The sequence below is a fragment of the Heloderma suspectum genome, chromosome 10, assembly GCF_057233095.1.
Source record: "Heloderma suspectum isolate Gila_16-S chromosome 10, 16-S_ref, whole genome shotgun sequence".
Lineage (NCBI taxonomy): Eukaryota > Metazoa > Chordata > Lepidosauria > Squamata > Helodermatidae > Heloderma > Heloderma suspectum.
In genome coordinates, this window is record NC_139467.1 from 4,171,626 (window position 1) to 4,199,562 (window position 27,937).

The 27,937-nt window shown below is 46.4% G+C and overlaps 1 protein-coding gene across 4 annotated transcripts; it reads left to right on the forward strand.

Annotated features, from left to right (window-relative positions):
- Window positions 1-27,890, forward strand: LOC146337484 (uncharacterized). 4 transcript variants are annotated; one of them, XM_084814685.1, is made up of 9 exons: window positions 31-358; window positions 556-666; window positions 3,369-3,433; window positions 9,618-9,752; window positions 17,209-17,421; window positions 23,004-23,051; window positions 25,241-26,006; window positions 27,105-27,420; window positions 27,589-27,890. In XM_084814685.1, the coding sequence occupies exons 4-7, from the start codon at window positions 9,735-9,737 to the stop codon at window positions 25,526-25,528; spliced, it is 567 nt and encodes a 188-aa protein (XP_084670811.1). In that variant the 5' UTR covers window positions 31-358; window positions 556-666; window positions 3,369-3,433; window positions 9,618-9,734; the 3' UTR covers window positions 25,529-26,006; window positions 27,105-27,420; window positions 27,589-27,890. The 4 variants fall into 4 exon arrangements, with proteins under 4 accessions (XP_084670810.1, XP_084670811.1, XP_084670813.1 ...); XM_084814684.1 differs by lacking the exon at window positions 27,105-27,420 and having other exon boundaries at window positions 1-358; XM_084814687.1 differs by lacking the exons at window positions 31-358; window positions 556-666; window positions 3,369-3,433; window positions 9,618-9,752 and adding an exon at window positions 15,294-15,561 and having other exon boundaries at window positions 27,589-27,765.
- The last annotated feature ends 47 nt before the right edge of the window (window positions 27,891-27,937 follow it).

Genomic DNA, 27,937 nt, shown 5'->3' on the forward strand with positions numbered 1-27,937 from the left:
GTACCATGTGATGATGTATGAAGCCCCTTCAGGCCTTGATTGTGTGGAGGGGGTCTCCATGCATAGAAGGGGCTACGAGGCCACACTGCTGGACCTCCTCTGGAGCCCCAACGTTGAGTAGCTTTCTCAGGCCTGCCCCCAATATCTTCGGCTGAGTGTGGACGTCTGCCCAGGGAAAGCGCACACTATGCAGACATTAACAATGAGCCGACGTTAGGAGCAGGGCCACAGAAACTGTGTCGCATGAGGGGTGGAGAGAACCCTCGGAGAGCCCTTCACTTGATTAATGCATCGGGGGTTCTTTGGCCTCTCTGGCTTCCAGGAAAGGGTGGAAGATGATGTTCCGCTGAGATATGTAGTAAGTTTTCCCATATTGCTGTGCATAATGTAGTTTTCTTTCTGTGCATGCGTGTGGGAATTCACATGCAAATGTCATGTTTGTGAATTCAGAGCTGGGGGTGGAGTGTGGGGCTCACTACAGCCTTGATCCGGCCTTGCGCCCTTACGCCAACTGTCTAAAAGAGACCTGCCAATGGGCTGCTCTTGCATCTTTAGCAGCACCTTGACCTACAGAGATCAGAAGGAGAGACATTTTGCTGTAGGGAAGTCAGTATTATCATCACCTGCCAATATCTGCAGATCAAGCTGAAGATCAAGGGAGCAGAGGTTAGAGCTTTTCTACATGAGGCTTTTAATCCTCCACTTTACCAAGACTTCTGATTCTGGGTTCTTTGTGGGATCCTTTTCAGGGTTTTTCTTTCTCTCTCTTTCTATATGTTCCATTATGCAGCCACTAGGTGGTGCTGTGGTATAGCAGAATTGCAGAACTACACTAGGGTTTCATTCCACCGTTTCCAGATAATACTAGACTTTCCTCGATCAAAAAAAAAAAAAAAAAAGCGATGGAATTGTAAAGAATGGGGGAAGCCCTGGAGGAGGAGGATGTCATGGAAAGCACCTGCAATCTACCGTGAGGGAGGGATCACGAGCGCACAATAAATGTGTCGTATAGAACAGCTCTTGGTAAAAAAAATTAAAAATAGTCAGCAACCTTACTCTGCCTCCCAGTCCAACCTGTCTGCATTTGAAGAGCACTGAAGGCTAGGGATGGCGGAGAATTTCTCCACAAATCTTCAGGAGGCCGAGCGCCGAGGCATTCGGCCCCCCGAAAGTGTTGGGGAAATTCTCCGCCGCCGCCGCCGCCCCCCCCCCCCAGGATGGGACTTACCTTCAGCGAATGTCCCTCTCGGTGGCGGGTCCCGGCTGCAGTTCGGCGGGGGCGGGGGCGGCGGCTGGTCTCCTGACCAGCTGCCGCCACCGCCATTACAAAATAAAAAAGTAAAAAACAAAACAAAAACACACACCCATGATAGACTACGTGACGATTTACGTAGCCTATCACGGCTAGATTTCCAAAGTCAGCCGTGATAGGCTACGTAAATCGTCACGTAGCCTATCACGGGTGACTCTGGAAAAAAAAAGAAAAAAAAGCACGTACACAAATGGTGGCGGCCCATGGGCGCCGCCATTTGCGTTCCTTATTTTGGCACGTCTAGTCTACGTAAAGATTTACGTAGACTACGGCGAAAATAAGGGCAACGCAAATAGCGTTCCCTTATTTTCGCCATAGTCTACGTAAATCTTTACGTAGACTAGACGTGCCAAAATAAGGAACGCAAATGGCGGCGCCCATGGGCCGCCGCCATTTGCGTACGCGCTCTTTTTTTTCCAAGGTCACCCGTGATAGGCTACGTGACAATTAACGTAGCCTATCATGGCTGACTTTGGAAATCTAGCCGTGATAGGCTACGTTAATTGTTACGTAGCCTATCACGGGTTGTTTTTTTACTTTTTCTTTCGCGGCCAGGGAGTCGGGGCGCTTCTCCCCGGCCTGAATTTCGGCCAGGTGAGGCAGGACGCCTCCCCCCCCTCGCCTGAACTTCGGGGGGAGAAGCGAAGTGCCTCCCCCCCACTGCGAATCACCCCTGCGAAAAGGTAAGTGACTTTCGTACATCCCTACTGAAGGCACAGAAAACTCCTCTCAAGTTGCCAGTAGCAGAAGGAAGAGCCAAGAACTGCCTTCCCTGCTGTGGCCACCACATCTACAACCATTTTCTATCTTGCGTGCATTTGCTGTCATTTTTTAATGCCGCTTTGGCTGAAGATGGAAGTCTAGGAGATGAATATTGCTCATGATGCTCTTCCAAAGGGAGCCACTCCAACTTGCATATGTGTAAGCTGGGGGAGGAGACTCAATGAAGACATGGAGGTTGTTAGGAGGGTGGCAGGCCGAATCCTGTTCCTCAGCTGTTGACCTCCCTGCACTGATTAAGCCCACATTTTAAGTAATTTGTGTGGACTTAGACATATGTTCTGAAGTGTGCTGTGAAACTGTTGACAATGCACACTGGCTGCATTCTTTTGGAAGCATAAAAAAATTAAAAATAAAGATCAGGGCACAGAGCGTGTGTTCAAAAGTCCACATTTGTCCCACTTTAGAATTGACTGTCAGCTGTCACCCTTTTGATTTTGTTCGCCATCTCACCGATGGAAAGGTGGTATATTGATTTAATTAACTAATTACATAAAGATACCTTACTTCCTGTCTCAAGTGCCCAATCTGAAAAAAAGGAAGTTGCCTAAATCCATGTCTCTAGATGTTATATTCTTGGCACCGGGAGCAGTGTGGGGATATTATGGGCAGCTGTTGAAAACCATTAAAATATTTGACAGCTTTTATAGAATCCTGTATTTAATATAAAAACAACAACAACAACAACACCTCTGACTGAAACGAAATACATCTTGCAGATTTGGGGTGCCAGCATCAGCTTTGCAGTTACGTACTTCACAAAGACTTTGTGATAGTTCTAAAACCCTTATTGTTGGAAATGATCTTTCTCCCTGTCTCCAGCACACACATGTACATTAGATAAAAAATACACCATTAATCCTTATATGAACATTTTACAAGACCATCCCATGTCTGCTGTTATGCTGGAGCTGGACATCTTCCCCTTTTATTCCTGCAGTGACTCAGTTCTTTTTGAAACTGGGGTTGTCGTAAAACTTTGTTTTCTGGAAGGAGGGTGATCGTATTGGCAGCTGTCGCTAAGTTGGTGGGACAGCCAGTGCATATTTTGGAATCGTCCCCTTGTTTTAATGCTGAACAGTCATCCCAAGGCAAGAGAGGTGTGGCAAAGATTGGAGCATCGAGGGCATGCAAAATTGCTAGTATTCCTTCAGTCTGGCCAGAAGCACGGACAACACCAAGACAAGCTGGAGGGAGGGGGAAAGAGCATTGGACAGAGATCTTTGGCCTGATGAGTAGGGATGTGGAAGGACAGCTGGGCTTTTCATGTTTACAGATGCTCGAAATCGTCACCCCCAAGAGCTATGGAACAAGATGAAGCAACATTCTAACTAAAAACAGGTATGTAGAACAGGAGCTCCTTGCAGGAATGAAGAGCTTACCTTACAAGCAGTAAGAAGTCCCAGGGGCCACCAGATTTTGGCTTCCTGACAGACAGCTCCTAGCTCCCATCAGTCAAATGGTTGTTGTTGTTGTTCAGTTGTTAAGTCGTGTCCGACTCTTCGTGACCCCATGGACCATAGCATGCCAGGCCTTCCTGTCCTCCGCTCTCTCCCAGAGTGTGCTCAAGTTCATATTCCTTGCATCAGTGATGCTATCTAGCCATCTCATCCTCTGCCGTCCCCTTCTCCTTTTGCCTTCAATCTTTCCCAGCATCAGGGTCTTTTCCAGTGACTTTTCTCTTCGCATTAGGTGGCCAAAATATTTGAGCTTCAGCTTCAGTATCTGTCCTCCCAATGAGCACTCAGGGTTGATTTCCTTTAGGATGGACTGATTTGACCTCCTTGCAGTCCAGGGGACTCGTACGAGTCTTCTCCAGCACCACAGTTCGAAAGCATCCATTCTTCGGCACTCAGCCTTCCTTACAGTCCAGCTCTCACAGCCATATGTTACTACTGGGAAAACCATAGCTTTGATTAGACGGACCTTTGTCAGCAAGGTGATGTCTCTGCTTCTTACTATGCTGTCTAGGTTTGCCATAGCTTTCCTCCCAAGGAGCAAGCGTCTTTTAATGTCATGGCTACAGTCACCGTCTGCGGTGATCTTGGAGCCCAAGAAAGTAAAATCTGTCACTGCTTCCATTTCTTCCCCTTCTATATGCCAGGAAGTGATGGGGCCAGATGCCATGATCTTAAGTTTTTTTAATGTTGAGTTTCAGACCAGCTTTTGCACTCTCCACTTTCACCCTCAACAAGAGGCTCTTTAGTTCCTCTTCGCTTTCTGCCATTAGGGTGGTATCGTCTGCGTATCTGAGGTCGTTGATAATTCTCCTGGCAATCTTAATTCCGACCTGTGATTCATCCAACCCGGCATTTCTCATGATGTTCTCTGCATATAAATTAAATAAGCAGGGCGACAATATACAGCCTTGTCGTACTCCTTTTCCAGTTTTGAACCAATCGGTTGTTCCATGTCCGGTTCTTACTGTTGCTTCTTGTCCCACGTACAGGTTTCTCAGGAGACAGGTAAGGTGGTCTGGTACTCCCATCTCTTTCATAATTTGCCAGAGTTTGTTGTGATCCACACAATCAAAGGCTTTAGCGTAGTCAATGAAGCAGAAATAGACGTTTTTCTGGAATTCTCTTGCTTTCTCCATGATCCAGTGAATGTTGGCAATTTGATCTCTAGTTCCTCTGCCTCTTCGAAACCTTCTTTTCCCTTTTTAATAGTTTGCTTTTGGTTTTTGTGGTAAGAAAAAGATGGAAGAGGTGATGGGAAAACACGGGCAGGTTATGAGTGGAAGATGTTGTCATCTGGACCCCTTGTAAAAGTCCATGTTTTAGGCAGGGTAAAAACAAACAAACCCAACATTCCTTTTCTGGAAGCCTTTCGATATGGAAGCGCTGGCGACTTTCCACATATCTGAGAATTTTCCTTTATTTATGAGCTGAGTGTGGTGGGGCAGAAAGTGTAAATCAGGCAGTGATAGGCCCCCTCAAAGCAAGCTACATCCACCTGGAGCCCACTGAAGATTTCTAGCCAGCTGCAGAACCTCTCTGCATCTCTGCCTCTAATGCTCCTGTTAACCCAGAGCCTGCAAGCTGTGTGTCAGGCAGTCAAGCTGCTTCTTTTAGGCAGCAAAGGCTATTGAGCAAGCCACTTAAGCTGGCCCTAGAAAGGTCAACAGTTCATCACTGCCCACTGGCAAGCAGTCAAGCATACAAAAGATGCATAATTCAATTAACAGTTATGTTAAGGTTTTGGCTCAGGAAGAAAAGAGGCCAGTCAGAAGGGATGTGATACAGTTATGCTGGAGGACGGAGCTATTTGGGTTAAAGAGAGGTTACCAATTTAATCTGGAAAAAGTGGGGTGGAGAACTTCTGATTACTTTGGCAGGCACGTCCTTGCTTTAAACTTGTCGGGGATGCTCTGACTTGGATTCCTGCATTGAGCAGGGGGTTGGACTCGATGGCCTTGTAGGCCTCTTCCAACCCTACTATTCTGTGATTCTATGATAATCAATGGGAAGCACTTTTTAACATTTCTGTGCAGGGTTCCCCCTGCTTTGGACTTCAAGGTTTCTCCCACTTTCTCTGGGGTATCACAGACTGGCACAATGAGATATTATGTGCTTTTGGAGTGGGAAGGCACTTAGTAATTTCCATGGAATAATTTTAGGGGGCTAATCTTGGGATGCTTCCAGACGGAGGGCTCCTAGTGCCACCACTGAGAAGGCATCGTGCAGCTATCCCGTCTTTCTTCCCTTAATGGATTTTCTGCCCTAAGAGAACACTTTGTGAATGAGGGAGGACAAGGGCAATGGTGTCATAAAAGGCTCATCTGGAAGCACCCTTGCATTTGCTCAGGAGCTAAGATAGTGATAAAAAAAGAAGCGTTCGAAAGAGTACCAGTTTCAGAGAATATTATAATTTGCCTATCAGTAAACATGAAACTAGCCTTTGAAACAACGCCCCCCAAAACAGTTGTTGTTGTTGTTGTTGTTCAGTCGTTCAGTCGTGTCCGACTCTTCGTGATCCCATGGACCATAGCACGCCAGGCCTTCCTGTCCTGCGCTCTCTCCCGGAGCGTGCTCAAGTTCATATTCATTGCATCCGTGATGCTATCTAGCCATCTCATCCTCTGCCGTCCCCTTCTCCTTTTGCCTTCAGTCTTTCCCAGCATCAGGGTCTTTTCCAGTGACTTTTCTCTTCGCATTAGGTGGCCAAAATATTGGAGCTTCAGCTTCATTATCTGTCCTTCCAATGAGCACTCAGGGTTGATTTCCTTTAGGATGGACTGATTTGACCTCCTTGCAGTCCAGGGGACTCGTAAGAGTCTTTTCCAGCACCACAGTTCGAAAGCATCGATTCTTCGGCGCTCAGCCTTCCTTATAGTCCAGCTCTCACAGCCGTACATTACTACTGGGAAAACCATAGCTTTGATTAGACGGACCTTTGTCGGCAAGGTGATGTCTCTGCTTCTTACTATGCTGTCTAGGTTGGCCATAGCTTTCCTCCCCAGGAGCAAGCGTCTTTTAATTTCATGGCTACAGTCACCGTCTGCGGTGATCTTGTAGCCCAAGAAAGTAAAATCTGTCACTGCTTCCATTTCTTCCCCTTCTATATGCCAGGAAGTGATGGGGCCACATGCCATGATCTTAGTTTTTTTAATGTTGAGTTTCAAACCAGCTTTTGCACTCTCCTCTTTCACCCTCAACAAGAGGCTCTTTAGATCCTCTTCGCTTTCTGCCATTAGGGTGGTATCGTCTGCATATCGGAGGTTGTTGATAATTCTCCCAGCAATCTTAATTCCGACCTCTGATTCATCCAACCCGGCATTTCTCATGATGTACTCTGCATATAAGTTAAATAAGCAGGGTGACAATATGCAGCCTTGTCGTACTCCTTTCCCAATTTTGAACCAATCGGTTGTTCCATGTCTGGTTCTTACTGTTGCTTCTTGACCCTCGTACAGGTTTCTCAGGAGACAGGTAAGGTGGTCTGGTACTCCCATCACTTTAAGAATTTGCCACAGTTTGTTGTGATCCACACAATCAAAGGCTTTAGCGTAGTCAATGAAGCAGAAATAGATGTTTTTCTGGAATTCTCTTGCTTTCTCCATGATGCAGCGAATGTTGGCGATTTGATCTCTAGTTCCTCTGCCTCTTCGAAACCCAGCTTGTACTTCCGGTAGTTCTCGGTTCGCATACTGCTGAAGCCTAGCCTGGCATATAGAAGGGGAAGAAATGGAAGCAGTGACAGATTTTATTTTCTTGGGCTACAAGATCACCGCAGATGGTGACTGTAGCCATGAAATTAAAAGACACTTGCTCCTTGGGAGGAAAGCTATGGCAAACCTAGACAGCATAGTAAGAAGCAGAGACATCACCTTGCCGACAAAGGTCTGTATAATCAAAGCTATGGTTTTCCCAGTAGTAAGGTATGGCTGTGAGAGCTGGACTATAAGGAAGGCTGAGCGCCAAAGAATTGATGCCTTCGAACTGTGGTGCTGGAGAAGACTCGTACGAGTCCCCTGGACTGCAAAGAGGTCAAATCAGTCCATCCTAAAGGAAATCAACCCTGAGTGCTCATTGGAAGGACAGATACTGAAGCTGAAGCTCAAATATTTTGGCCACCTAATGCGAAGAGAAATGTCACTGGAAAAGACCCTGGTGCTAGGGATGTACGAAACCCCCCTTACCTGGCTCTTCCGGGTTCCGCTGGGGGGGCGAGGCGCTCCGTCCCTCCCCCCGGAATCCTGGCCGGCCGGCTCCGCTCTGTGGGGATTCTGCGGAGCTGCTGGCCAGCTCCGCCAGCAGTCGGACATCCGGCCGCTGGCTAGCAGGGATGCAAATGGCGGCGGCCATAGCCACCGCCGTTTGCGTCCCTGTATTCAGCTGTGATAGGCTACGTAAGGACTTACGTAGCCTATCACATCTGGGTTAAAAAAAACAACGCGTACGCAAAATCCCTATTTTTGGTTGTCTTAGTCTACGTAAATATTTATGTAGACTAAGACGGTGAAAATAAGGGGGAACGCAAATAGCGTCCGCTATGCTATTTGCATTCCTCCTTAGTTTCGCCGTCTTAGGCTACATAAATATTTACGTAGACTAAGATAACCAAAAATAGGGAACACAAATGGCGGCGGCCGTAGCTGCCGCCATTTGCGTCCCTGTATTCAGCAACAATTCAGCTGTGATAGGCTACGTAAAGACTTACGTAGCCTATCACGAATGGGGGGGGGGAGACTTCAAATGGCGGCGGCAGCGGCCGGTCAGAAGACCAGCTGCCGCTGGAGCCGCCGCCATCCGGAACATCCGCCCCAGATAAGTCTCGTCCCGGGGGGGATCCACGGGGGGTGGGGGGTGGCAGGCTGTTCCGCCACAGAGTTCAGAGGGCTGAATGCACTGGCATTCGGCCTCACCGAGATCCGTGGCGGAATTCTCTGACATCCCTACCTGATGCTGGGAAAGATTGAAGGGAAAAGGAGAAGGGAACAGCAGAGGATGAGATGGCTAGATAGCATCACTGATGCAAGGAATATGAACTTGAGCACACTCCGGGAGAGAGCGGAGGACAGGAAGGCCTGGCGTGCTATGGTCCATGGGGTCACGAAGAGTCGGACACGACTTAACGACTGAACAACAACAAACTCCTACTTAAGAATAGATTTACTTTTATTTTTGGAGAGTTTGATATAAAAAGTAAATAGATTGGAAATTGGATCAATTATGTATGTAGATAACAGTACAATATTACTTGAATTTTACCTTACCTTTAAGAAAACAAGATACTACAAATTAAAATTAAACATTCGTTAGAAATATGGGACAGACATAAAGGAGGAATTAGCCCACATAAATCCTTGCCCATGTCTGTTATATATGAACAAGTCTCTAAGGCTACTGATATTCCTGGACCTTTTAAAAATTGGGTGGAGAACAACATTCATAGTTATGATGTATTATTTGCATGTAGTCAATTTTGGTCTTATACAGACAGTGTTTTAACCAATTGTCAGAATTTGCCATGAAATGAATACCTACAAAGGCAGAGTCATTTGGGCAACAGACCCATAGGACTACTCTCTTGGATCCTTTCAAAATGGACCTTTAGAGAAAATGCACCTCCAGCTTACAGAGAGTTAATATCATATATCATATTTGCAGCACAGATATGCTGTTTAAGTTACGGGCAGTTGGCAACAGTAGTGCAGTCTTGAAAGGGAGCTAAGAAATGCAGGAAATAAATACATAAAATACCCAAATTCTCTGAACAGGAACATAAGTTGCATATGACTATGCCATAATATCAAAACGAACAAATTATACAAGACAGAAGGTGGACATATAATAATTTTGTTTAAAAATGGATAATATTTACTGATTATTGGAGAAACCACTCTCTTCAAACAATATAGTTCATGCTTTCAGTTTGTTATGAATTTTGTATTTTCTGTTTTGATAACTTGTTTGTTTTTCTATTAAATGATATGAAATAAACTTAAAAAATAAAAGCATAGGGAGGATAGGTGAACTAAAACTTTGATCCCATTCATTCCCACCCTTTGTTCCTTTCCTAGCTCCATAATATTGTTTTGGACACTGGGGAATGCCACTGCTGATCTGTCCTGGGAGGAAAACAATCCCTAATTCCCCAATATACGGCGATCCATTAGGCCTGTGTTTTTCTACCAGTCATGCGTGTACTCCTGGAGGTAAGACATCCTGTGAAGGATCACATCTCAGATGCTCTTTTCAGAGGGTTTTTACAGGAGAAACCACAAACTCACTTTTGGATGAATAATCCAAAATAATAGAGAATAATCTCAAGTCGGAAATAAAGCTGTAACTGCTCTGCTGCTGGTCAGATCAATCTAGATGCGTGAAACAACATTCTCGGCTACGCCAGTTATAAAAACTAAAAATAGGAACTGTGTGTGTGGTGAGCACTAGATTTAGTTCACTCAGATTCTGAAGGTAATTTGTTTGTGAATTATGATATAATTGTCACCAGTTTTTTGTTTTCTACTGGAAAAGAAAATTAAGTGTACAAAACATCTTTTGTCTATTAATTATGTATCTTTTTGATATATCAATGGAATACATGTGTACACTGTAACAAGAAGAACTTCCTTTTGAGGACAGTTTTAATAGTATTGGTACTGTTTGGGGGTCTATGAAGACCTACAACACCTTCTAGAACTAACACCAAAAAAAGATGTCCTCTTCATCATAGGGGATTGGAATGCTAAAGTAGGAAATCAAGAAATCACCGGGATAACAGGCAGGCATGGCCTTGGTGTACAAAATGAAGCAGGACAAAAGCTAATAGAGTTTTGCCAAGAGAACATGCTGATCATAGCAAACACTCTTTTCCAACAGCACAAGAGGCGACTCTACACATGGACGTCACCAGATGGTCAATATCGAAATCAGATTGATTATGTCCTTTGCAGCCAAAGATGGAGAAGCTCTATACAGTCAGTAAAAACAAGACCTGGAGCTGACTGTGGCTCAGATCATGAGCTGCTTCTTGCAAAATTTCGTCTTAAATTGAAGAACGTCGGGAAAACCACTAAACCGTTCAGGTATGACCTAAATCATATCCCTGATGAATATACAGTGGAGGTGACGAATAGATTTCAGGGATTAGACCTGATAGACAGAGTGCCTGAGGAACTATGGACGGAGGTCCGTAACATTGTTCAGGAGGCAGCAACGAAATCCATCCCAAAGAAAAAGAAATGCAAGAAAGCCAAGTGGCTGTCTGATGAGGCTTTACAAGTAGCTCATGAAAGAAGGGAAGCGAAAAGCAAGGGAGAAAGGGGAAGATATACCCAACTGAACGCAGAGTTCCAGAGAATAGCAAGGAGAGACAAGAAGGCCTTCTTAAATGAACAATGCAAAGAAATCGAGGAAAACAACAGAATGGGAAAGACTAGAGATCTCTTCAAGAAAATTGGAGATCTCAAGGGAACGTTTTGTGCAAAGACGGGCATGATAAAGGACAAAGAAGGCAGGGACCTAACAGAAGCAGATGAGATTAAGAAGAGGTGGCAAGAATACACAGAAGAACTATACAGGAAAGATCTGAATGTCCCTGATAGCCATGATAGTGCGGTCACTGAACTTGAGCCGGACATCCTAGAGAGTGAAGTCAAGTGGGCCTTAGGAAGCATTAGTAACAACCAAGCTAGCGGAGATGACAGTATTCCAGCTGAGCTATTTTCTGCCATTAGGGCGGTATCGTCTGCATATCTGAGGTTGTTGATAATTCTCCCGGCAATATTAATTCCGACCCGTGATTCATCCAACCCGGCGTTTCTCATGATGTACTCTGCATATAAATTAAATAAGCAGGGCGACAATATACAGCCTTGTCGTACTCCTTTCCCATTTTTGAACCAATCGGTTGTTCCATCTCTGGTTCTTACTGTTGCTTCTTGACCCTCGTACAGGTTTCTCAGGAAACAGGTAAGGTGGTCTGGTACTCCCATCTCTTTAAGAATTTGCCAGAGTTTGTTGTGATCCACACAATCCAAGACTTTAGCATAGTCAATGAAGCAGAAATAGACGTTTTTCTGGAATTCTCTTGCTTTCTCCATGATCCAGCGAATGTTGGCGATTTGATCTCTAGTTCCTCTGCCTCTTCGAAACCCCACTTGTACTTCCGGTAGTTCTCGGTTCACATGCTGCTGAAGCCTAGCTTGTAGGATTTTGAGCATAACCTTGCTGGCATGTGAAATGAGCGCAATTGTGCAGTAGTTTGAACACTCTTTGGCATTGCCCTTCTTTGGAATTGGAATGTAAACTGACCTTTTCCAGTCTTGTGGCCACTGTTGAGTGTTCCAAATTTGCTGACATATTGAGTGCAGCACTTTAACAGCATCATCTTTTAGGATTTTAAATAGCTCAGCTGGAATACTGTCATCTCCGCTAGCTTTGTTGGTAGTAATGCTTCCTAAGGCCCACTTGACTTCACTCTCTAGGATGTCCGGCTCAAGTTCGGTGACCGCACTATCATGGCTATCAGGGACATTCAGATCTTTCCTGTATAGTCCTTCTGTGTATTCTTTCCACCTCTTCTTAATCTCATCTGCTTCTGTTAGGTCCCTGCCTTCTTTGTCCTTTATCATGCCCGTCTTTGCACAAAACGTTCCCTTGAGATCTCCGATTTTCTTGAAAAGATCTCTAGTCTTTCCCATTCTATTGTTTTCCTCCCATTTCTTTGCATTGTTCATTTAAGGAGGCCTTCTTGTCTCTCCTTGCTATTCTCTGGAACTCTGCATTCATTTGGGTATATCTTCCCCTTTCTCCCTTGCTTTTCGCTTGCCTTCTTTCCTCAGCTACTTGTAAAGCCTCATCAGAGAGCCACTTTGCTTTCTTGCATTTCTTTTTCTTTGGGATGGATTGTGTTGCTGCCTCCTGAAGAATGTTACGGACCTCCGTCCATAGTTCCTCAGGCACTCTGTCTATCAGGTCTAATCCCTTAAATCTATTGTCACCTCCACTGTATAATCATAAGTCAGTGTGGTGTAGTGGCTAGAGTGTTGGACTGGGAGCCAGGAGATCTGGGTTCTAGTCCCCACTCGGCCATGGAAGCTCCTGGGTGACTTTGGGCCAGTCACTGACTCTCAGCCCAATCTACTTCACAGGGTTGTTGCTGTGAGGCTAAAATGGAGAGGGGGAGGAAGATGTAAGCCACCTTGGGTTCCTTGCAAGAGGAAAAAAAGGTGGGATATAAATGTAATAGATAAAATAAATAAATAAATAAATAAATAAGGGATATGATTTAGGTCATACCTGAATGGTTTAGTGGTTTTCCCTACATTCTTCAATTTAAGCCGAAATTTTGCGATAAGAAGCTCATGATCTGAGCCACAGTCAGCTCCAGGTCTTGTTTTTACTGACTGTATAGAGCTTCTCCATCTTTGGCTGCAAAGTACATAATCAATCTGGTTTCGATACTGACCATCTGGTGATGTCCATGTGTAGAGTCGCCTCTTGTGCTGTTGGAAAAAGAGTGTTTGCTATGATCAGCGTGTTCTCTTGGCAAAACTCTATTAGCCTTTGTCCTGCTTCATTTTGTACACCAAGGCCATGCTTGCCTGTTATCCCGGTGATTTCTTGACTTCCTACTTTAGCATTCCAATCCCCTATGATGAAGAGGACATCTTTTTTTGGTGTTAGTTCTAGAAGGTGTTGTAGGTCTTCATAGAACCCATCAACCTCAGCTTCTTCGGCCTCAGTGGTTGGGGCATAGACTTGAATTATTGTGATGTTGAATGGTTTGCCTTGGATTCGTACTGAGATCGTTGTATCGTTTCTGAGATTGTACCCCAGTACTGCTTTTCCCACCCTTTTGTGCTACTCCATTTCTTCTAAGGGATTCTTGCCCACAGTAGTAGATATAATGGTCACCTGAATTAAATTCGCCCATGCTTGTCCATTTTAGTTCGCTGATTTCCAAGATGTCAATGTTCAGTCTTGCCTTCTCATGTCTGACCACCTCCAGCTTACCTGGATTCATTGATCTTACATTCCAGGTTCCTAAACAATATTGTTCTTTACAGCATCGGACTTTCTTTTCACCACCAGACACATCCACAGCTGAGTGTCCTTTCGGCTTTGGCCCAGCCGCTTCACTCTTTCTGGCGCTACTTGGAAATTCCCTCTGCTCCTCCCCAGTAGTATATTGGACACCTTCCAACCTGAGGGGCTCATCTTCCGGCGTCATCTCTTTTAGCCTTGTGATACATTCCATGGGGTTTTCTTGGCAAGAATACTGGAGTGGGTTGCCATTTCCTTCTCCAGTGGACCACGTTTGTCAGAACTCTCCGCCATGACCTGTCCATCTTGGGTGGCCCTGCACAGCATAGCTTATGGCTTCACAGAGTTACGCAAGCCCCTTCGCCACAACAAGGCAGTGATCCATGAAGGGGAAGTAGGAGTTATGAGGGACTAATTAAAAAGTATAGTTTCTTTCATTCAGAAGTTTATATTTCCAGCTATCTTGAGGACGTAATATTTCAATCCTTTTTTTAAAAGATGTTGAAAGAGTTCTCACACTCAGATTGAAAGTAGCTCTGTGTTATTATTTATTATACCATTCATGTCACCTCTAGTAATCAATATCTTTTAAAGCTTTTCAAATATTTATTTTGATTCTTTGGGGGAACATAAATCATTTTTATTTATACAACAGGTCCTCACAAACCTTCCAGTATAAAATTATCTGTTTTTCTTCTGTGTCTTCTCTAGTTCTTTCAGTTATAAGAATTATATTTTCAATGTAAATTGTTGCTCCTTTCCATATTTTTACAGCCGAATGCGTGAAAGACCTGGACCGAATTTGCATTTTCTAGTAAGTTACTATTCTCCCAAGATCGGTGTGCCTCGTATGAAAATACTGGGTAGTCTCCAAGGTTATTCCTATTTAGAGTAGACCCACTGTTATAAGTTATAAGTTAAGTCCCATTCATTTCAATGAGCCTACTCTAATCAGGACTAACACTGGATACTATCCACTATGTTTGCTGTTTCTTTTTACTCCTCCTACCTTGCCGAGCTGGTGATGGCTGCCTGCTTCCCCGGCCAAAGGACTCCTTAAACTCCCTCTTCCCCAGAGAGAATACCAACAGTGCTTTGGGCAGACTTTTCCCCGTATCCACCTCAGCATCCCATTCAGGCTCATGCATGGCAGTGCACAGGTGAGGCGTGCAAAGTGAGGGGGGCTGGCAAAGCATCTGTTGCTGTTCTTGCTGGGGTGTGGAGGGAGGTTAAAGAACCCTCTGTGTCTCTCTTCCCCAAACTGCCCACCACCTAAGGTGGGCAGGTGTCCTACTTAAAACAGGACAGTCCTCTATTTGGAGGTGTCCTCAACCTGTCCATGTCCAGTTAAAAGATAAAGAACCCTAAGAAGGGAGAGCAGGCAGGGGCCTTGGAGTAGCCCATCAGCAGTTAGCACCTGGACAGACTGGGTAACAGGCACACAGGTTTACCTGGACACAGCCTTCCCCACTATGGTGAGATGCATTGTATTTCTATTTAAATTATTTCTAAATTTGCATCTGTCCATATAAATTAGGAGGTGCAAACGTTATGCGAGTCTCCCCTCTTCTTTGATATGACCTCTGTCCTCCTTCTTCTGAAAAGTCTCTCCTCTGCTTTTGGTGATGCATGGCCTCTTTCCTAGTGATGCATAAATGGCCAGCATACCACCATCACTAGTACTACTTCTTCTCTCTCTTACACAGAGGCTGCCTTTACACTAAAGAAAAAGCCCTCACTCCTCCTGTTGTGGAGCCTTTCTGCATTTGCAGTGGGCTCCCAGACTGCGACCACATGATTGCTGAGAGGGGAAGTTTTTAATTTCCAGGGTTCCATAGAGATCAATGAAACTGCACCATCTAGTGGCTGTTTTAATAGCGTATTTCCGGATCTTTTTGAGATGGAATAACCAGGAAATACCTCTGGATGTGCCTTGGAGGCTGACGACATCATGAAAGGGATCCACAAACTTCAGTGAGTGAGCAATCGCAATAGTAGGATAAAAGCTCTGTGTGAAGAAACCCGCACGTGCGCGCGCACACACACTCACACACACAATTAGTCAGCAAGGACTCACAACAGTATGGCAGCTGTCTTCAGATTTGGGGCAATGTCAATTTGATTTTAATAGCTCTTCCACTTTCTACTCCACATTAGTAACATGGCAAAAAGAGGTTCCATTCAAAAGGTGCTTTTCATGTCAGATGTGGAAAAGCCCTAAATGGGTCCCCTTGGCCAGGGAAGCGACATGTTCTCATTCCTTGGAGGGGGGGAGCGCTGAGGGGAGGATTTGTCAAGGAGCTACTGGCCATGCTTCAAGTCTGTTGCCAAATGTTTGACTGGATGCCCTCCAAGAGCATAATCAAAGCTGGAAACAGTTCTGAGGGAAGTGCCAAAAGATCATGGATGGTTGAGAGAGCAAACCCCATAAGGCTGGAGCAGAAGGGCCTGGGTATTTGCCGCCCAGAAAAGAGGTAAAGTGAGGATACACTGATGGTATTTGAAGGTCCACAAATGAACAGGGAGAATGATGGTCCCCCCACCCCCTTCAACTGAGGAGTCATTTTAAATTATAGGGAACTGGATGTAGGTTCAGTATTTGCAAAAACATCAACTCCCAGAGTGCACCTACACTCCAAATCTAAACCAGTTTGAAACTGGTTTAATGCTCATAGCTTCCTACGAAGAACCATGGGAACTGCAGCTTCGAATGGGTGCCGAGGGTTCTCCCATAGATCTCCTGAGCTCCTCCCCGCTGCTACAATTCCCAGAATTCCTTGATTGGGATGACATTAGATCGGTTTAAATTTGCAACAGAGAGCCAACGGCTCAAGAAATTTAGCAAGGCTGAAGAATCCCTCCAGGTGCAGTGCAAGGACGCTACAGTAAGGTGCTGTGGGAGCAGCGGCACTGTCCGAAATGCCCACATGAAGCTAAAGATGTGGGTGGGATGTGGGGAACTTGGGCGGGAGGGTGGTGTTGCACACATCTCCTACTCGTGGGTTCCCTGTGGGAAGCTGGTTGGCCACCATGTGAGCAGAATGCTGGACTAGATGGACCCTTGGTCTGAACCAGTATGGTTCTTCTTAGGTTCTTATGAGGATTTGGTGCATTACTGTCTGAAATGTCCCTCATCAAGTGGCACTAGAGTTAAATTTATAGCTGGTATCCCAGGATCTCATGAGTTTGCTTCAGATGTAGAAACAGTCTGTTTGCTGTCAGATCTGGATGCGGCAGCTTTCTGTAGAGTATCAATGTTTGCACTGGCAGCAAAGACAATCAGAGCTAATTTTATTGGCATGTTGGAGTCTAGAGTCCATACTTTACTGTGTATAGATTTCTCTTATCTGGTTTTAATTTTCCAGTCATTTGTAATTTTTGACAGTATTTCTTTTGTCATGGCCTCTGACTTGTGGAAGAAACGTTTGATGAAGATGACTGAAGAATCTCTTGGGAGTTGTTATCCTTATGACAAAAAAAGAGAAAGATATATATATATATATATACAGGATGACTTTGAGAACAGACTATTCTGTCTCATTTATCAATGCTGGGTTTATCTGGTGATGAGCAAGGATTGTGGGCTTTTCTATTTTTCTTGGCGATTTCTGCTTATTTTAGGATACTCCAGAAACATCTAACAATGTGGCTGTACATGCAGTGCTTTGCCAATGTGGCATGATGCCCAACTTTGGAGACATCCCACGTCCTTCAGCCTCACAGAGCCTCTATCATTTCCTCTTGGCTGTGTCGTTACTGGGCCTCTCTGCTAGTAGGCAACTCCTATGTCAGAAAGAGTCCATTGGGCTTCTGAGCAGGATAATCCAGCTCGTGGTGAGTGGTGGACAGCATCCAAGGTATTGATGGGAAGGAGAGAAACTGGAGGAGGCAGAATTCCAGAGGGGGAGCCGGGTTAGTCTGTTGCAGCAAAAATAACAAAGGGGCTGTTCACACAACACGCTAACCCACACTCAGTGGTTGTTTTGAACTATGGGTTGTTTGTTGAACCGTGGGGTAGCATGTTGTCTGAATGCAGCCAGGGTGGCTTGTTAACCATGCAGCATGGCTTATTTTCTTGAACAAGCCACCTTAAGAACCCAACGTTTGTTGTCTGGTTGTTCAGGGTGGTTAACAAGCTGCACTGCATGGTTAACAAGCCATCCTGGCGATGCTCAGACAACATGATAACCCATCCTGTGGAAAATGTGCTGCATTCAGACAACAGGCTAACCCATGGTTCAATAAACAACCCATGGTTCAAAACAACTCACACTCAGTGTGAGTTAATGTGGGTTAATGTGTTGTGTGAACAGCCCCAGGGGGTCTTGTTATTAAAGACTTGAACATTTGTTTTGGCATAAGCCAACCTTCCCCATGCTGGCTGGGAATGAAACACAAGAAATACAGACAGCAATAATTCCATTAAAGCTTAGAGGTATGTAAAATAATGACAGTGGCCATTCACAATGCAGTGCTGAGAAACATCCTGGCATCAATAAATTAACACCAGTAGTGTGATAAAAACCCATCATCTCAGTTCAAGCCACAGAGGCAGAACTGATGTTGGGATTATCCTAGCTGAGATTGCCAGATTTATTTTTTTTAGGCCATTCCTGGTAAAAGCAGCTGAACTACAGACAGAAGGGTGTGGAATTTTTCTTATTGCCCTATCCGGAATCACCATATTGGCCTGCCCACGTCTTCAATCTGACTGGATAAGGTCCTTATAAAACCTTCTGTACTCGTGTCATCAGGGGCCACGGTGGCTTAGTGGTTAAGATGCTGAACTGCAGACTGGAAGGTCGGCAGGTCAGCAGTTCGAGACCCGAGTGCCACGTGACGGAGTGAGCTCCCGTCTTCAGTCCCAGCTCCTGCCAACCTAGCAGTTCGAAAGCAAGAAATTTTTTTTATTTATTTATCATTTCATTTCATTTCATTTCATTTCATTTCTATACCGCCCAATAGCCGAAGCTCTCTGGGCGGTTCACAAAAATTATATCCAAGCAACACACAATAAAACAATTTAAAATATACAGAACATTAAAACCACAATATAACAATACAACCACATTAAAACCTAGCAGCAGTGCAGGAGTTTAAAATACAGATTTAAAACAGCAAAGCTAAAATGCTAAAATGCCTGGGAAAATAAAAAGGTCTTCACCTGGCGCCGAAAGGAATACAATGTAGGTGCCAGGCGAACCTCACTAGGGAGCTCATTCCAGAGCCGGGGTGCCACAGCAGAAAAAGCCCTCCTCCTGGTAGCCACCCACCTCACTTCTTTTGGCAGGGGCTCACGGAGAAGGGCCGCTGATGATGATCTTAAGGTCCGGGCAGGCACATATGGGAGGAGGCGATCCTTCAGGTAACCTGGCCCCAAGCCGTTAAGGGCTTTGAATGTTAACACCAGCACTTTGAATCGGGCCCGGAAATGGACTGGCAGCCAGTGCAGCTGGAAAAGTACTGGCGTAATATGAGCTCGCAGGCCAGTCCCTGTTAACAATCTTGCTGCCCTATTTTGGACCAGCTGAAGTTTCCGGACCGTTTTCAAAGGCAGCCCCATGTATAACGCATTGCAGTAATCCAGACGAGAAGTTATCAGAGCATGGATAACTGTAGCAAGGCTATCTCTGTCCAGAAAAGGGCGTAGTTGGTATACCAGCCTAAGCTGATAAAAAGTGCTCCGTGCCACTGAGTTCACCTGTGCCTCAAGTGACAGTTCTGGATCCAAGAGCACCTCCAAACTACGAACCTGATCCTTTAGGGGGAGTGCAATCCCCTCCAGAACAGGTTGAATATCACCTAGCCGGGCAGACGAACCACCCACTAACAGTACCTCCGTCTTGTCTGGATTGAGTTTCAGTTTATTAGCCCTCACCCAGTCCATTACCGTGCCCAGGCACTGATTCAGAACAGTCACTGCCTCACCTGGTTTTGATGTAAAAGAGAGGTAGAGCTGGGTGTCATCTGCATATTGATGGCACCTCAGCCCACACCTCCGGATAACCTCCCCCAGCGGTTTCATGTAGATGTTAAACAGCATGGGGGATAAAACAGAGCCCTGTGGAACCCCATGGCACAATTGCCATGGCACAGAGCAGTAATCCCCCAGCACCACCTTCTGGAATTGGCCATCCAAGTAGGAGTGGAACCACTGTAGTGCAGTGCCTCCTACTCCCAACCCAGACAACCTATCCAGAAGGATACCATGGTCGATGGTATCGAAAGCCGCTGAGAGGTCCAGGAGAATCAACAGGGTCACACTCCCCCTGTCCCTCTCCCGGCAGAGGTCATCCCACAGGGCGACCAAGGCAGTTTCCGTTCCAAAACCAGGCCTGAAGCCCGATTGAGATGGATCTAGATAATCCGTTTCATTCAACAGTGCCTGGAGCTGTCCTACAACCACCCACCCGCTCAAGCACCTTGCCTAGGAAGGGGATGTTGGCCACTTGCCTATAATTGTTAACAGCCTCTGGGTCCAGGTTAGGCTTTTTCAGGAGTGGTCTAATTACTGCCTCTTTTAAAGCGGCAGGCACCACTCCCTCTCTCAAGGAGGAATTTACAACCTCCTGGACCCAGCCGGACAACCCCTCCTTGTTTGATTTAATAAGCCATGAAGGGCAAGGGTCAAGCACACAAGTGGTTGATCGGACTTGGCCAAGCACCTTGTCCGCATCCTCAGGCCTCAGTAACTGAAACTCATCCAATAAAACTGGACCAGACGGTACTCTGAACGCCTCTACCAATGGAACTGCATGAATGGTGGTGTCCAATTCATGACGAATCTGAGCGACTTTATCCTCAAAGTGCCGTGCAAACTCGTCACAGCGTGCTACCGAGGGTTCCACCGTCTCTCTCCCTGGCCCAGAATGTAACAGGCTGCGAACCACTCGGAAAAGCTCCGCTGGACGACACTGAGAAGATGCAATGCTGGTGGAAAAGAACTCTTTGCCACCCTCACCACCACAGAGTAGGCTCGATAGTGGGCTCTTACCTGTGTTCGGTCAGACTCAGCACGAGTTTTCCTCCACCTGCATTCTAGCCGTCTCCCCTCTTGCTTCATTGCCCTCAGCTCAGGTGTATACCAAGGAGCTGGCCGGGCTCTGCTCAGAGGGAGAGGGCGCTTGGGCGTGATCGTGTCAACTGCCCGAGTCATCTCTGCATTCCACAGAGCGACCTGGGCTTCGACAGGAGCACCAGCCATACCAGCAGGAAAATCCCCCAGAGCCCTCTGGAATCCATTGGAATCCATTAATCTCTGGGGGCGGACCATTTTAATAGGTCCCCCACCCTTGCAGAGGGGAAAGGCCGCCAGGAGTCTAAACCTCAGCAGGAAGTGATCTGACCATGACAAAGGGACAGATGTTAATTCCTCCATTTTCAGATCACCATCCTCCTGCCCAGTCGAGAAAATCAGATCAAGCGTGTGTCCTTTTGTATGCGTTGGGCCGATGACATGTTGGGACAGCCCCATGAAGTCCTGAGCCGCCCCGGATACAGCGGCCTCGGCATGGAAGTTGAGATCCCCCAGGACCATCATCCTAGGGGTCCTCAACACCAAGTCCGAGACCACCTCCGTCAGCTCAGGCAGGGAGTCTGATGGGCAGCGGGGTGGGCGGTACACCAACAGAATCCCCAATCTGTCCCGGGTACCCAACACAAGGTACAAACACTCAAGATTTGCGCTTGAATGGGCAGGAAGCCTGGAGAGGGAGATTGAATTCCTATAGACCACGGCAACCCTCCCTCCCCGACCCTCAAGTCGGTGTTGGTGCTGCACCAAGTACCCAGGAGGGCACAGCTGGGAGAGAGTGACCCCTCCCAGTTCCCCCACCCAGGTCTCAGTAATACATGCCAGGTCAGCCTGAATTGCAAGTAGATAAATAGGTCAGCCTAAATTGCAAGTAGATAAATAGGTACCGCTTCAGCAGGAAAGGTAACAGCGTTCCGTGCACCTTGGTGTTCAGTCATGCCGGCCACATGACCACGGAAGCGTCTTCGGACAGCGCTGGCTCTTCGGCTTAGAAATGGAGATGAGCACCACACCCTAGAGTCGGACACGACTGGTTGGGGACACCTTTTTTACTTTTGTCATCAGCGCCATTTTGCACGAGGTCTGTGCAATGAGCCAGTCTTAACCTGGGGGCTGCCTCACCGAATGCTTTCTCTCCTCTCAATCCCATTCTTTCCTACTATTGAGTTGGCTCCATAGGTTCACTTCCTCTACCAGAAGGGTCTTTTTTCAGAGTGCGGGGGGGAGCCTTCAGGCCCAACCTATACCCATTATTATTAATAGCAGTTTTGATTTGCAAGATGCTTTTCATTGTGCTTTCATCCTCGCAACAGCTCTATGGGATACATCACCATTGCCCCCATTTTATGGATGGGAACTTTTGGGGCTGAGAGGCACAGGTGTGTCACAAAACATATTTGTAGGGGGAAACTCATGTGGGGGGACCCAAAACAGCCCACTGAGGACTGAACAAGCTAAGTGAAGCAGGGAAAAGGGAAACTAGGGGGAAAGGAGTGGAACAGCTGGGACCCAGAACAGAAGTACTCCACAATGCAATATTTTGTTGTAGCTCCCACTTGTCTGGCTTGCAGTATTCAACTGCAAGATTGTCATAAGTCACTTTCTCCCAGCCACAGCCCCTTCCAACCCGCAAGATGGAGGATGAGCTGTATTTGCTTTAGGATTTGCATTAGCAGGGTTTATAAAACACTTCACACTAAACAGAAAATGAGTTAAAAAGAGCAGGAACTCTTTGGGAGGGGGGGGTAGGAGGGGGATGCACTGGTGCTCAATCCCACCTACATGGAAATCTTCATTGATTTCTATGAACAACTCTCTGTTCTGTCACTTTCCAGTGTGATCCAGGAATTGACCTCTCCAGGCAATGAGACGGTTCTCCCTCTCTGCCTTCTTTTATCGTTATGTGTCGCCCCCTCCCTCCATCAGTCTCTCATTATTACATGTCATTGAGTTATTCTGAGGCTGTTCAGGGTTCTCCTCCTTCAGTTTTCTTTCTGCAGCGTACCTGAGTATATTTTGGGGTTACTGGAGTGTGCCATCATCTCTGCCTTGTGCATTGGTGGTGCAGTTTTGGATACCTATGTTTGAGCATGGGAAGACTCACATTGGGGCATTAGAAAGATGCTGATAGAGTATATTATTATAAGTTAAGCAAACAAGGGAGGGAGGGAACAGCTGGCTCATCTGTTTGAGATTGATTCCTGCAGTGTTCTTTGCTCATCTCCTCAGGGAGCTTAGAATCCAGTCTGTCTTACAAGTGGTTGCTTTTGGTGCGATTAAAATAACACGTAGCCACGGTCTCATAAATCAGAAGAAAACATCTTGGGAACATTTTGAAACTGAGCCTCGCTCACTCTAACTGCATGTTGATATCTTCTTCTAGGGTAACTCCAGTGGTGACGGGACACTGTACACTCCAGAAGACATCACCGTGCGTATGATCTCCAGATGTTATGTACAGTGAGAAAGGGGTGGCTAGCAAAATCTGTTCCTCCACCAACTGCCTGTGGATTTGGTGTTGGGTCTCTCTATGCCCTGCATCAAAAATTGGCTCCTCGAACTATTTGTCTGTTTATTTCAGTATTTCTAGCCTGCCCTTCCAAGACAAAAACAACAACAAAAACAGCTTTCCAGGGTACCTTTTACAAACAAAGCAATGCAGCCAAACTGCAATACAGTTAAAAGGTCTATCCAAAAGCAGCAGATAAAATAGCAGCATATTGTCTTCATTATTGTATTTCAATGATTGCATTTTATTGCCATTATTCTTTGTTCTGTGAGTCACCCAGAGAACACATGTTGATGGGCAGCCAATACAAATCCAGTAAATAAATGCCAGCTGCCGACAGTTAGCATATGAGCTAGCACACAATGAGCGCTGCTTCTCCTTTAATAGCTCGGGCTGGTTTAGGGGCACGGTCCAGTTGCCTCAGGATCCTGCAGCCGGACTGTGGCCACCAAGATGCCCAGTGTGAGGGTCATAAACAGGGCAAGCGAGGTTCGTGATGGAGGAAACCCTGGGCGTTCATCCCAAGGATCTGTGGTACATTTCTATTACAGGCAGCAGAAGCATATGCACTTGTTTCAATTACACATGCCTAGGCCTGTGTACACGCTTAGGCTGCAACTGTATACCCACTTACCTGGGAGTAAGCCCCGATTAACTCAGTGGGACTTATTTCTGAGTAGACATGTGTAGGATTTCACTGTTCGTTGCAATAGGGAAGCCTTTCCAGCCTGGTGCCTTACAGAACCCAACACATCTGGAGGGTGCCAGATGAGGAAATCTGCAATAGGGCATGGGAACTAGCAGGGTTCAGCCAAATGGGTAGCTCTAGGAAATCAGAGAGTATTGGGCAATAGTTACTCAATTAGAGGGGGGATGATGATGATGATGATTTACATACATATGCCAAAGCTCTCTGGGTGGTTTACAGAAGTTGAAACATTAAGTGCAATATAAAGAGTCCATCTCTTGATTGGGTTCCCCTTTGCTTCACCTCACACTTGCCTATAAAGTTGAGAAATCCACTCCTTTTTTCCGTAGCAGTTGGAGCATATTAGAATCTGGCGCAGTTCTGACCCAGGCTTTATTTAGGAATTGATCTCTCTCCATCTCTCTGCACAAGCTAGACTTGGTCAGGGAGCTGTGAGATTCTGGCAGGTCACGGTTTAAGTACTTCTTTGATACTACAGTTGTTGTAACCCCCCGCCCCCTCTGCTTAGACCACTTCTCTGCATTTTCCTGGTTCCCTGAAGAATCTTACGCTGCCTCTGTCATGTGGACACCAGTTGCAGGGAGCCAGTGCCTGTGACACCCCTGTCAATGCTCAAGCGAACCTTAGAGTTGTTTTGCTGAACCAGACCAAAGGTCAATTTAGCCCCGCATTCTGTCCCTGGCAAGTGTGCAAGCATGCCTCTGAGAAGGTCATCAGCAGGATAAGAAGGTGGTTTTTTCCTTTTCTTTGTTCCCAGCACTTTGTACTCAGAAACATCTTACCTAAACCACGGGTGTTGAACCTCAGGCCGGTGGGCCAAATCTGGCCCACCTGGAGTTCCAATCCGGCCCACTGGCATTCCCCAGATGGCCCCACCCCTTTCCCAGCCCCACCTCCTCTCCCTCCACGATCATTTCGTGGTTTCCCAGCAATTGTGTGAGGTCCCCCCCCCCATTTTACAAGGTTGAAATGCCTCTCTAAGACTTGGTTACCAGCAGTAAGAGCTTTCAGCTAGAATAGGTGGGTATTTTGGGCACCACCCACCACTGGAATGTGGCCCCTGAGAGCGTCTCTGAAATGGGATGTGGCCCGTGGGCTGAAAGAGGTTCAACACCCCTGACCTGAACACAGGAAAGCTCCATCCAGCTACCATCTTGATAGATCTAGCAATGAGTTTCTCTAAGTTTTAACGCCGTCTAAGCAGAGACCTGACCCCTCCTTCCACTATACTGTGTTGTTCCTTTGGGGGCAGGGTCATCAGGAAGAAACTGACTTTCTCCTGGATGCAGGTGTCATTTTTATATTTGGTCCCAAGCACCTTTAGGCCCATTTTTCTGATGCCACCCAATGCATGAATGCAATTTCACCTCTCCCTTCTCCAATGCCACCTGGTGTTTCTTAGGTCTGCTATGCCGACAACCTGGATTGCTTCTACATGGAGCTGCAGGTGATCCAGGAGGAGCAGGAGGAACACACGGCGATCCTATCCCGGCTCATCACCCGCCTGAACCAGATGAAGACGTTGCAGAGGAGGAACCAGAGCATCCGCTGCGCCACGTGCCAGCCTTGTTGGTACCACCCCACAAAGCCTGTGCTCGTTTTCCTAAACAGACTCCTGCAGCTGCTCCAGTGGAACTGCAGAACTCTGGCCAGCCCAGGGAAAATGTACTGCCCATCCCCAACACCATGACAGGAAGAGCTCCCTGCTAGCTACCAAAGCAGCCCCTCCTGCCTTGACTCTTCCTGCAACTCCTTCTGTCCCGTTCAATCTGGAAACACACTGAGCTGGCTGTTGGAAGATGTCTCTTGCAGGATCAGTACTTTCAGAGCTGGGGGACACCATGTGTACGGATGCACAGGGAAGGCCCTAAGGTAGAAGCATATGGGTGACACCGGCAACCTGGCCATGGTGGCTGTCCCGGCCAATGGATGGTGGTGACACACTGGCAACGAAGCTGGTACATTTGGATGCAAAAGCTACTGATGTAGTCACTACTAATCTTCTTTGCCTCTCTGTATGAGATGGACGAATGAAAGCGGGGGTGGGGGAGCTGGAAGCCAAAAGGGCCAGGATTCCTCCCATGTGAATGGAAGCAGGAGATTGTACACCATTCCTTTGCCCCGCCAGAACCACCTATCCTTCCAGTAGCAAGTGCCTCCATGAGTCTGTAAGTATCATGTCCCTTACTTTATCTGACTTTTGTTGTTGTTGTTAATATAGGAACACAGGAATCCTACGCCGGCTTTGTCCAACATCTGGTGCCCTCCAGATGTGTTGGACTATAACTCCCAGAATCCTCTAGCCAGCTTCCCCAACCTGATGTCCTCCAACAGCCATGCTGGATGGGAATTATGGGAGCTGTAGTCCATGACAACAGTCTGAACATATACTGGCATATGCCCAACCTATACTAGTCTAGTATAGACTATACTTTTGAGCACACTATAGTCTGGGAGAGGGAGGAGGACAGGAAGGCCTGGTGTGCTATGGTCCATGGGTCACGAAGAGTCGGACACGACTTAACGACTGAACAACAACAGCAATAGACTATACTCTTAATACAGACAAAGAGTCTAGTCTGTACTAGATTCTTTCTCCATCAAACCCAATATATCTGCTCTGATTGGCAGCAGCCCTCCAGAAAAGGTCTTTCCATCCATTTACGAGCTGATTCTTTTGACTGGAGATGCCAGGGAAAGAACCCAGGGCCTTCTGCATCCAAAGCTCTGCAGCTGAGCTCCAGTCACTCTGCATCATCATCATGCCTTACTACTATGGCAAGACAATCCTAGCCCTTATTATCTCGGAGACCTCCGACACTGGAGCTCTCTGAGACATCCAAAGTAAGGGATAAACAGCGTTTCCACTTCTTTTTTCCTTCCCTGGCTAGGTTTTTTCTGTCTTTGAACCTATTTCTTCCATTACTGGCCAGTTTGGGGACATGGCTGGATCTACAGCCTCTCCCAGACTTCATGCACACATCCCCAGCACACCTCCTTTCCCTCCTCTTGGACGTCAGCATTCCAACGCTGGAGAGGAAAGGGCCACAGATGTTTCTGCAGGGGGTGGGAGGGAGCCCCTGAGATTGGATCTCCTCCTCTATGGGCAGCCCCCTCTTTCTGCCCTGGGAGGGGGAGATCTGACATAGCCTATGGCCCCTGCAATGCCATCTCAGGGACCATAGGATTGCACCTTTAATCAAATTTCATGGTGGTTTTACAAATAATTTTTGAAAATTTATTTCTATTTTTATCCCACTTTTCAGACAAATATTGTTTCCCTAATAATAACAACAACAACAACAACGGAAATAATGAGAGACCAGCCCTGTCCTCAGGCTGGCAATCTAGAAAGACAATAGACACAAAAGAAGGGGAATGGAGGGGAAAGACAGAAGGGGCAGGGGGACAGCAGGCGTGGAAGACAGCAGGAGGACCCTGTCTTTGGATGCCAGGGAGCTGTTTTCAGATGCTTGCAGACTTGGGTGTAGCCTTGGAGGATGTTGAACTTCTTCTTTAGCTGAGCGCTGTTTCCTAGCAAATAACTGCCCTTTGATCTTGGCTCCACAAATCTGCTACAGGGTGAGTTCTGTATTGGCTGCGTCTCTATTTCTTCCTCCTGCCTCCCCTCCTCTGTACACAAACAGCTTCTGCTCTGGGGAGAAAAGCTCCTTCCCTTTAAACATTTCTGCTATTATGGCTGCTTCCAAAATAAGTGATCCTCTCTCTCCCTCTCTCTCTTTCTCTCAGGGGAGTTTATTGACTGCAGTTCAAGTTTTCTGGCCTTTCAATGCCTTTGTGATGCGAGCTGGTCCAGCAGTAGTAAAGGATCAGCCAAAGTACCTAGGTGCCAAATTGTAGCATGAGCCAAGGCGGGCTCAAATGTCAGAAGCCAGAGCCAAGAAAAATGTCCCAGAAGCAAGATAAGTATCAGAGAAGATTTGAAGTGATTGCAAAGCCTGGACCTGGAACCATGTAAACTCTGCACTGAAAGAATTGAAATCTTGTTGAGTTTTGAAAAGCTGAGTTTTGCAACCTGAATAAATAAAGCCAATAAAAAGAAATCCTAGACCTAGCATTATTTTGCATACATTGTTAT

Coding starts and splice junctions, on each gene's coding strand:
- LOC146337484 (XM_084814684.1), top strand. Junction 17,422..23,003: donor GCAGGATAATCCAGCTCGTG/GTGAGTGGTGGA, acceptor ATCTTCTTCTAG/GGTAACTCCAGTGGTGACGG. Junction 23,052..25,240: donor ACACTCCAGAAGACATCACC/GTGCGTATGATC, acceptor GGTGTTTCTTAG/GTCTGCTATGCCGACAACCT.